The 10,952-nt window shown below is 30.8% G+C and overlaps 1 protein-coding gene across 3 annotated transcripts in view; it reads right to left on the bottom strand.

Moving 5' to 3' along the window:
- Positions 1-237: 237 nt before the first annotated feature.
- LOC118196990 (L-gulonolactone oxidase-like) overlaps positions 238-10,952 on the bottom strand; it is an 80,244-nt gene continuing 69,529 nt past the window's right edge. For all 3 annotated transcript variants that reach the window (XM_085815729.1, XM_085815728.1, XM_085815730.1), the window contains 2 exons: positions 9,022-9,112; positions 238-461 (listed from right to left, as the gene is read on the bottom strand). In XM_085815729.1, coding sequence (XP_085671855.1) covers positions 315-461; positions 9,022-9,112 — 238 coding nt within the window. In that variant the 3' untranslated portion in view covers positions 238-314. The remainder of the gene's footprint in view (positions 462-9,021; positions 9,113-10,952) is intronic.

Below are 10,952 nucleotides of genomic sequence, written 5' to 3'. Positions count from 1 at the left end.
CCTACTCTAGACTAATAAATACTTTAAGTTTTGCTTTGTACAACTCTTCAGCAAATGTATTTTATATAATAAATAACATCTTACTATGAGAATATCAACTCCACTTCCTAATTGTTGCATGACCTAACATGATGCACTTCAGTTGGAAAGACCAGATTAAATATGATGTCTTAAGAGAAAATTTTAATTATTTTGTATAATAAGCACCTAAACTGAATTGTACAAAATCACAATTAATTCAAAAACTAAAAAATAAAACTTTATTGATACCTAACTCCATATATTTTTAAAGCAAACAATGTATATAATAATAATTATGATGTCTGAGATTCCATCGAGAATATTCTGGCCATATAAGCATTGTAGAACATGTTTATAGGGTCTAACATTTCCCGTATCAAACACCACTTGCCGAAGTATGGATAAATCTGCTTGAACATTTCTGCTTTGACATTGTGGGCCTGTGAAAAAAAAAAAAAAAATAAACAGATACATAAGGAGTTCACTAATATAGTCAGCTTTAAATATAAATAAATCAGAAAAGAATCTATAAATAAAATCAAACTTTGCTCAATATCTCAGTGACTGAAAATATAACTAGCAGAAAGCAATTTTTTCCCTCACATTGAAAAAAGACTTATTCTGCAAATGTTCGACTGATTTCAATTAAAACATTATAGTCTTTCAGTTAATCTCAGGCAAAAATACAGATTACATATTCAATAATAAAAAGAACACAGGGAAAAAAAAGAAAAGAAAAAAAAGAAAAGAAAAGAAAATAACACCATATCATTCCAAGCCAAACTAAAATTCAAAAGTTTGACACAGAAACTCAATTAGTTGCATAACCTTGTTAAGTCTTTGAAATTAAATTCACACTGAACAAACATCCCCACCCTTTTTGTGTGTGTATAGTTGATCCATTTAGAAAAAGTATTCTGTAATTATCTGAATCATTATTCTAGGTCAGTATGGGTCAACGATATACAATATAAACCCTGCTATTTTTACTTCCTTGTACGAAGTAAAAAGGAAGTATTGTAATCACGAAAAGTTTCAGGCAGCATATTTCAACAAAAATATCCATTTTGACCGCTATCGAATGCAATTTAATGATGTTTTTGCATGATATACAGCATATTTCAACGAAAATATCCCGTTTTGGCCACTTTCGAATGCAATTTAACGATGTATTTCCGTGATATCTGTATGTAAGAACAGAATAAAAGACTCGTTTCTTCCAAAAAAATTATAAAACTGCTTTAAAATTAATTCTGAAGAGAATTTTTCGTGGCGTCTGAACGAACGTATGTATCTCGCATAACTTAAAAACAAGTAGCCTCAGAATGTTGAAATTTTGTATATAGGACTGCTATAACATGTAGATGTGCACCTCGTATTTTGGTTGCATCGGCCGTACCAAACGTATATAAATATATTTATATATATATCCACTCTGTTACCCAACTCAGTGATCTCAGTTTCTTTACTCGTATATGTTTGTAAATTGTACATTTTTTTGCTTTAAAAATGATTGAATTATGTTGTTTGTATCTTCCGGTTAAGGTTTTTATGCCTTTAGTAAATCTGTATGCAATATTTTTAGAATTATCAACAATTTTAAAGTTGTTTAAGTGCTGCTAAACATTTTTTTTATGATGGCCATTGATTGTTTACATTTGAAACAGCAGACTAGTGGATTTGTTGCCAATCTAGAGAAACTTAGCATCGCAACAACAAAGATAACGCCTTCATTTATTATTGCCAATTAAATCATGCTTAATCCTTTCTGGAATTTTTTCGAGGAAATAAGTGTTTAAGATTTACTTCGTAATTTTTAATATAGATATTTTGAGTTTTTATGTATTTTTGCCTTCTCGCGAAGTGAGAACTGAATTAACTGAATGAGAAATACTCAATCGTCTGTGAAAAACTGTTTCTTTTTGTTTTGTTTGCTTAATTTCTTTTATACATAGTTCTAGCTTTATAATAGTACAGTCAAAAGTCATTAATTCGGACACCCATAATCCGGAATGATCTATAATCCGGACCTCAAAGCTACAAACTTTCTGCGCATGCGTGCGTTTAAGAGTGCGCGTAAGACCTTTACGGCTGCGAATATGTTTGCGCACATGCGCGTTTAATTTCGATTATGTCAAATAGAATTTCTAATATGTATTTAATACTAATTAATTATACTAATATGTAATAATTTGTATTTACTAATATGTAATTTGTATCTACAAAGCGAAAGTATGTTTTGAAATCTGAAATCTGTTTATCAATTTCACGCGCGGATTGGAAGTTGATCTGTCAGCACTATCCTTATCTTCAGGGCAGATGTTTTTATTTTATTTGGCTTATAATTCCTTACTGAGTGTAGTATTTCATCTCGATGTACTCCGTTTTTGATACGATTTAAATTAAGTTCCTCGTCATTATAATTCGCTTCCGATAGTGAAGAAAGTGACGGAGGTTATTGAAAACGAAAACATTTCGATTGACAAATTAGTCGGTATTCTCAACAAAGCAATTATAGGACTTGAACAGCGGAACTTTGTAACTAAACAAGAAATTATGTCCGTTTAATAGAATTAAAGAGAAAGTATTATCACATGAAACGAAGCAACTTACATTGAAAGAAATGTTTAATAAATTAAACAAATAAATATTAAGCTTTTTCTTTTTGTAAATTTTGATACCCTTTAGATCATAATTGTTCTTTATTTCATAAATTACGGTTTCATATTTTTAATTTTGTAATTTCTGCATGCCATCTTACCAGATTTAAACTGATGATCTATAATCCGGAAAAATCAATAATCCGGAATCGCCGAAGTCCCACGAGTCCGGATTAATGACTTTTGACTATATTTGATTAGAACATGTGGCAACGAGTAGATAATTATATTCTTTAAATGATATATATTTTGTGTATTATGAGTTATAATATGAACAAAATATAATACTGTTAAGTGAATCTAGCGCCAGAGTGTCGCTATGGTAAACAAATAAACAAATACTAGAGTGAATTTTAAAGAATGCATTTATTCTCTTGTGGTTTATGAGCTGTCGGCAAAGTAGATTTAATTCAATCCAATAAGTTTAAATGAAATGCAAGAAAAAATGCGTATAATTTAATATTCCGTACACGGAAGTCATGTGGTGTACACATCAGATTTTTTTTCTTATGAAGGTAACTATGCTTGTCTATCAGATCCAGCCCTCAATGCACCTTCAAAGATGAATTTCAAGCAATTACAGTGAAATACTGACCAAGGCTTTAGGGTATATTATGGCCAAGTGCCATATTCTTTGCAGATAACTAACACCTTAGGAATCTTGTTGGTTGACTTCAGAAATCCTGTTAGTTAGTAACTTTGCTGCACCCTTTTTAATAAAGCCTACCACATTCAATTATCCTTGCACCCTTCATTCCCAAAATTAATTATTTGTCACTCTACTTCAATATCTAAATATATCTATCCCAATTTTTATTTTACAATATGGACTTTTGATATACTTTTAGCAAAGCATATTCTGTTTAAACTCATTAACATGCGAGTTCCTCACTAGGTATTTGCTTGCACTGATTTCAAATATACATTGTAGCATATATCAGAGTTGCCAAGCCAATAAGAAAAAGAAATTCCTTGACTTTTCCAGGTGTGTTTCAAGAAAATTCCAGTTTGTCCGCGTAGTGCCCATTGGCTGTGCTGAGAGGTAAACTAATTATGGTACCACTTGAAAACACAAAAATTTGCCAATTACATATGACTTCCACATAGATTAATAAGTCATATGTAATTGGTATATGTAATATATAATCCCCAAAGCATTACCTATTATAACTATAATAGTTGTTTTCTCCACTGAAGACACATTAGAACCTGCCCAATATAGATTAAAAAAAAAAATTTTTTTCAGACATTTTGCAGCTAAACAAAAGGAAGAAGTCTATTTAATGACATTTTAAAATAAATTCAGGTATTTTATATTTATTTAGCAGCATACATAAACAAAAAATATGTGAAATAAATTTTGTGATGGTGATCACTAGAATTAGTTTCAGAAGTATGCCTGAGAAATTTCTCTAAAATTTGAAAGTATTATTAACTAATAAAAAATAAATTTAGAAGGAATAATCCAATTAAGTGATATGAATAATGTTAAATTAAAGTTAGTTACTTAATGATAAAAAAAAACAGAATTACAATAATAAACAATATAGTCAAAAGTTGTTAATCCGGACTCGTCGGGACTTCAGTGATTCCGGATTATCGATTTTTCAGGATTATAGATCATCAGTTTAAATCTGGTAAGATGGCATGCAGAAATTACAAAATTAAAAATATGAAAACGTAATTTATGAAATAAAGAACAATTATGATCTAAAGGGTATCAAAATTTACAAAAAGAAAAAGCTTAATATTTATTTGTTTACTTTATTAAACATTTCTTTCAATGTAAGTTGTTTAAGTTGCTTCGTTTCATGTGATAATACTTTCTCTTTAATTCTATAAAACAGACATAATTTCTTGTTTAGTTACAAAGTTCTGCTGTTCAAGTCCTATAATTGCTGTGTCGAGAATACCGACTAATTTGTCAATCGAAATTTTTTCGTTTTCAATAACCTCTGTCACTTTCTTCGCTATCGGAAGTGAATTATAATGACGAGGAACTTGTTTTAAATCATATCAAAGACGGAGCACATCGAGATGAAATACTACATTTGGTAAGGAATTATAAGCCAAATAAAATAAAAACATCTGCCGTGAAGATAAGGATAGTGCTGACAGATCAACTTCCATTTCATTGCGCGCCGCGGCATTACCCCCGCCGAGCAGCGTGAAATTGATAAACAAATTTCGGATTTCGAAACATACTTTCGCTTTAAATCCTTTACATATTAACAAATATATATCGGAAATTCTATTTGATATAATTGAAAGTTTAAGCTTACTTTTATAAAATTGCTCTAACAGTCTGAAAAAATAATAAGCCGGAACGCGCATGCGTAAACGTTTTATGAGCATGCGCACAAGCATATTCGCAGCCGTAAAGGTCTTACGCGCGCACGTAAATGCCTATGCACATGCGTCAACGCGACGTATGCGCAGAAAGTTTGTAGCTTTGAGGTCCGGATTATAGATCATTCCGGATTATGGGTGTCCGAATTAACGACTTTTGACTGTATTTTGGCGAATATAGTTATATATTAAATGAATAGTCTAAATGACTGATTACTTTCTTTTTACTAAAAAATGACAAATAAGGTATTTACTAAAATGAAAAAAAAAAAAAAAAGGTTTAAAAGATTTTGTGATGAAAGCCAAGTAAACTGTCATGTGCGTTCGGGTTTGTAATAAATTGATTGCACAAGTCCGATGAAAAGTGAATAAAATTTATTATTATCACAACAAATAAAACAAAATGCTTAAATTTCTTCAGATATTCAAAATTGCAAAATCTCACAGTAGTTACCTTTTAAACTACCAAAACGTTCAACAGAACTAATTCAAAACAGAGAAATGTAGAGAAAGCTAATCTGATTTTACCGTGAATTTGCTACAGTAAGGAACAGCAGTTGTCTAAACAAAAGTCTTAAAACAACTGAATTGAGGTGTTTTTTCACGCCGCTTATATAAGCTTTTTAAATGCACGAGAATTTTCGGGAAAAGCAAAAGCGTACAATTACGAGATATCTATTTATTAAATGCGCATGCTCCTCTATTTTTAATTTTTCCGCTGTAAATTTCTCTTCAAATTAGTCTTTTGCTGCATTGCACAGGGAAATGAAACAATTTATTAACAATTCTATTTAAAAATAGCTAATTCAATACAAAAACTGTAACAATACGGTAGGGCCTTGGCACAATTTTGAAAATTGTTGCCAACACTAAAATGACCTGTTTACTGCTCATCATAAATGTCCAGTTTACTGCTTATCATAATGTTGCCAAATGCTGTGTTTACAGTTTACCGATTTTATTTTATACATTCTTGTATAAGTTATTTTCTTTCATTCAACATGCACTGCACATGCGAGTTCCTCACTTTTGGTTTTCCCTTCAGAGGTTGGGGCTCACAGTTGAGATGCTATTACATCACTTTTATTTTTAGTTTCTCAATGCAGAGAAAACTGCCTATTGGTTTGCTGCACATGGAGACCTGTACAGGCTGGAAGGGAAGATCAATGAAACTGAAAAGTGTCCCCAACACACTATTCTGACCTTGCTGAAATAGAAGGTGTTAATGACAGTTGGCTGTTCACTAACTCATAGTACCAGTAACTTGGGGATATAGTTCTGGTACATGAATCTGCATCCCCTTACTGGACTTGATGGTGGGTGGAGCTGCTGGGTCCAAATCTTCTAAATGGAAACTAAAATTTTTTATCCTTGTAATATAAGCAAAATATATCACACTGAAACAATTGCGAATGGTTTATGTATAGACCCATGTCCACGTTTTTCAGTGATATGCATTAAGAAAGAGAGCTAAGGAATATATCACTGTCCCTTACTAACTGCATTGGTGATAAGTGAACATGGGAACATCAACAACTTAGATGCTCAGCAACCTGTTGAGCATCTCACAAAGATTACTAACATCCTATAATATGCAAATTGACTAAAGATAACGTCAATATCACATGTTAAGGTTGCAGTTTCAGTTCACAAATCATTAAAACTTTCTCAAGGTGTTATCTCAGAAACAGACTTTACACCAATAGTTAAAGAGGGCTTTGTAATAGAGCTTAGAGACCAAAACATTGTGCAGCTAGGAGGATTAAATTTTGAAAAGATGGCCAGTTGCTTCCTATCACACACATTATACTGAAGTTTAAGACTCCTGATTTTTTTAAAAGCATAAAGGTTGGCTATTTGTATTGCCCATTTCGATCATATGCACCAAATTATGTGCACTGCTTTAAATGCCAGAAGTTTGGGCACATAAAGATAGCTTGTCATGGTACCCCAACATATGAAAAATGCTCTGTTGCAGGCTATGAAAATGACAGCTGGAATGACGCCTTGCTCTATGTGAAGAGCAAAGAGTATCTTCCTGCTTATGAACACACTCGAGCATCACATATGCAAACATTTGTAAACTAATTTCTAATACACAGCTAGTTCCCAGCAAATCCTACTCAGAAATAGTAAAATTTAGTTAAATCTGCATGAACTCATACCAGCTTAAGTGTTAATCAAAACCCATCAGCCTACCCCTAACTGATATATTGGAAAACACCCAAATATCTTGAAACTCAACACAAAATATAATCTATTATATCTCCACAAAAAAAAAGAAGCAGTAACTTAAAATAACTTATGTATTGAAAGAAAGTCACTAAGAAGTCTAAGAGTCCTAGTAATACTTTTGTAGACAGAGTGTACTGAGCCGATGTACTCTGATATTGTACATTAAAAAGAGGAAAGTCTTTTCCCATAAACAACAAGAACATCTGCTTTTCCAGAAGTCCAAAAAGGAACACTGGTAAAATAAAATTATTGATGGTTAAAACTCATTTCCTGGAACTGTCATGGCTTTCATCATGATCTTGATAAAATTAAAGTGTTGATCAGTATTCACCATCCAATATGCATGGCAAAGCAAGAAACACAAATGAAACCAGAGCACACTGTGAAGCTTAGAAAGTATTTAGTAGTGGGGAAGAAAAATTTTATTAATGATAGTCTCTATTAGCATAGCTATTTTTACTTCACTAGATTATCATGTAAATATGATTCCATTGACAACTTCAAGTTATTTCTGTAACTAATCCCTTTTTGGGGGGAGGGTTTGCAATGTCATAATATTGAATTGTTGCCATTGCATAAAGTATAGATTAAGTAATTTATCTTCCACACAGTTTCATGAATCACCAGTACTACATTTTGACATGACATATGATGTTGAACCAAGTGTCCAAACTGTATATATACATTAAAAAATATTTGTCAAGATACTTTTAGGTTCAAGCACATGCATCTTGAAACATGTCCAGACAATTAAGGTAGTATATATATTGGGAGAAAAGAAGTCAAGGTACAAACTTGACTAAATGTCATTTTGATATTATAATCTAGAAAACCCCACTTTTTTATAGCTTTTGGGAAACATTAGTGTTCTAAGACCAAACCCTTGTCTACTTAGAAGATTAATTTATCTTTTAAATTATAACTGCTTGAAAAACTGATTATTCAAGAACAATAAAGACATTTCTTAATAACTTAATTTAATAATGTGTTTCACCCCCCAAGTGGCATGACCACCTTCAACCAGTCATGTGATGGTATACACCTCTAGCTTATAATTTAAAATATTTTACTTTCTAATTTCTTTAATGATGTAAATTAATCTTAATGAATGGAAGTTTATGAAAAAAAATTTAGTAATTGTAAAAAGTTAGCTAATAGAAGCTGTTTAAATACAGGTCTTCATGAGCAGATTAAAAAAGCAGTGCCACTCAGAGGTTTAATTGATGTGATTTAAAATATTCTTTGTTTATAATGTAACCAAATGATAACTGCAAATACTTGCAGAATATAGTAACAAATAAAATATTTTTTTAACATCATACATTACAACTGCCATCTAAAATCTCAATACAGAAGTATTCAGTTTTAAAATTCTCTTCATATTACGTACAAGAACAATAGTGCCACTGCTTATAGGACTGATTAGATGATACAAAAGAGAAAGGAAATGCACATTACTTCACACTTAAGGATTCTACATAAGAGGTTTGGGATACAAACTCTAATGCTTGAGGATAATATTTAACTTCAACTTATTGTGCAAGAAAGATAAAGAAAATCATTTTAAAGACATTCAAAAAACACTTCTGTCTTATTGAATATTTTGGGTAAAAAATGTTTAACTTAAAGTTAAGTTTTAATAAGTTTCACTTGTAAATTGAATTCAAATTATGAAAATTTTAATTGACATTTTGAATAATTAAAATTTTTATTTTCACTCCTAAATACTTCAGGAAAAGATTAAAAGATAAATTACCTTTGCCCAGTGAGGCCGTCCATTGGCTTCTGCCATAATATTTTCATAAGCTCGCCAATATTCTTTATAAGGCACAGTTTTACCATACGGTCTGAAAAGAAATTACAAAAAAGTTAGAGATATAATGAATATAATGGCAAAATTTACTTTTGGATCCACTACTGAAGCCACATGTATATCAGAAGCATCTTATATTATGTTTTTTCAAGTTACATTATGTTACAACATCATAGAAAATTAATAGTTTTCACATTTGATCAGTCACTTGATCACGTACTTGGGGCAGAAGCTTTTAAAGTTAGAAATACCTATCCAAGCTTTGTGGACCATTACATTATATTACATAACTGTGCATACCATATGGAACAGAGGTCATTATTTATCCTACCAAAGATTTTAATCTGACCTGCTAATTATTATTGAAAAAAATGGGATATGTAATTAACATATAACAGGTAAAAAGGTTAAATAATCAGAAATGAGAGAAAAACTGCTAGAATGATATGAGCAAATAGTTTCTCATCATAAGTAAAAATCACAAACTAAAATCAAAATTTTGCTAACAACTTATGTTTGTTTAGGTGTTAATTTTAAAACTAAAAAACATCTCCAAATTTAAAAATTTGAGCTTTATTCCAAAACACATTTAAATTTTAAAAGTTGAATTTAACAAAGGCTTGAAAGTTAATATGCAATTAACACAAAATTAAACACAGCCTAAAAAAAAGGAATGATGTCAAGATTTATTCACAAGAGCAACTTTTACTTCAGCAAATGAGGTACTGATTATAGTCTCAGAATTTCATGTCAGGATTGTGTTCTAACAATTTTATTAGGAATTTGTTCCTTTATTTAGAAGTTTTGCTTACTGAAGTAGCTATTTAAATGAAATGATTTTTTGCTAAAACAATCAGGTTATAATTTTGTATTAGGTATACGAACGATAAATTATTTCTTTTTTTCTTTTTTTTTTTTGACAAATTACTTCCTTCTTAAGCAAAAGAAAATGTACTGCATTTGATATGATAAGAAAGTACTACCATTTTGGAAGACAAAAAATTAATACAAAGAAATATTATGATATGCAAAAAAATATGATTATCTTGAAGGTTAAAAAGGAACTAAAATAATAATAATTAAAAAAAAGCATCATTATTGTGTGATAAGCTTCAAAGCAATTGCCATGATTGAGTTTTGATAACTAGCAATTATTTTTCGATGGGGAGATTGTGGAACATATAATATATTTATATTTGTGTTATCACATCTGCTCTGATAATATTAAATCAATGATGGCGGAGAAAAATCTTTCAACACACAACTACTCAAAGAGGAGAGCATTTTACATAAAAAAATCTCTTAAGGCTTAAATCCTATAAATGTTACAGTTGCTTGATAAATAATGGGTATGGATGCACAAATATAATCTTTGTAAGATGTATCACTGCATAGTTTGAAATCACTCATGTATTCCTGAATTCATATTATTCAGAGGTTACAATATGTGAAAAATACATATACAGCAGAACCTCAGATCAAGAATGCCTTATAAACAATTCAGTACCCGAACAAATTATTCAAACAAAAATGTCTTGGATGATGAACAATGTCTCGAGTTACGAACATGCAAGTCAGTAATATATGATTTTCAAAGGTGTTTTCAGGTAACCTATGCCACACAATCAATACTTGGGAACGTCTAGTAACTTCATTTTAAGACTCTCCTTTGTTTAACTCTCATTAATAAAGCCTGGAAGCAAATGACTTAGGATATGAATTTAGCTTACAAGAGAGTATTAAGAGTACAGTCAAAAGTCGTTAATCCGGATTCGTCGGGACTTCGGCGATTCCGGATTACAGATCATCAGTTTATCTGGTAAGATGGCATGCAGAAATTATAAAATTAAAAATATGAAACCATAATTTATGAA

Source organism: Stegodyphus dumicola, chromosome 4 (assembly GCF_044657685.1).
Source record: "Stegodyphus dumicola isolate Sdum_Otavi_A_Nest chromosome 4, ASM4465768v1".
Lineage (NCBI taxonomy): Eukaryota > Metazoa > Arthropoda > Arachnida > Araneae > Eresidae > Stegodyphus > Stegodyphus dumicola.
Note: the sequence above shows the minus strand (reverse complement) of the source record. Positions and strands in the feature narration are given on the sequence as shown.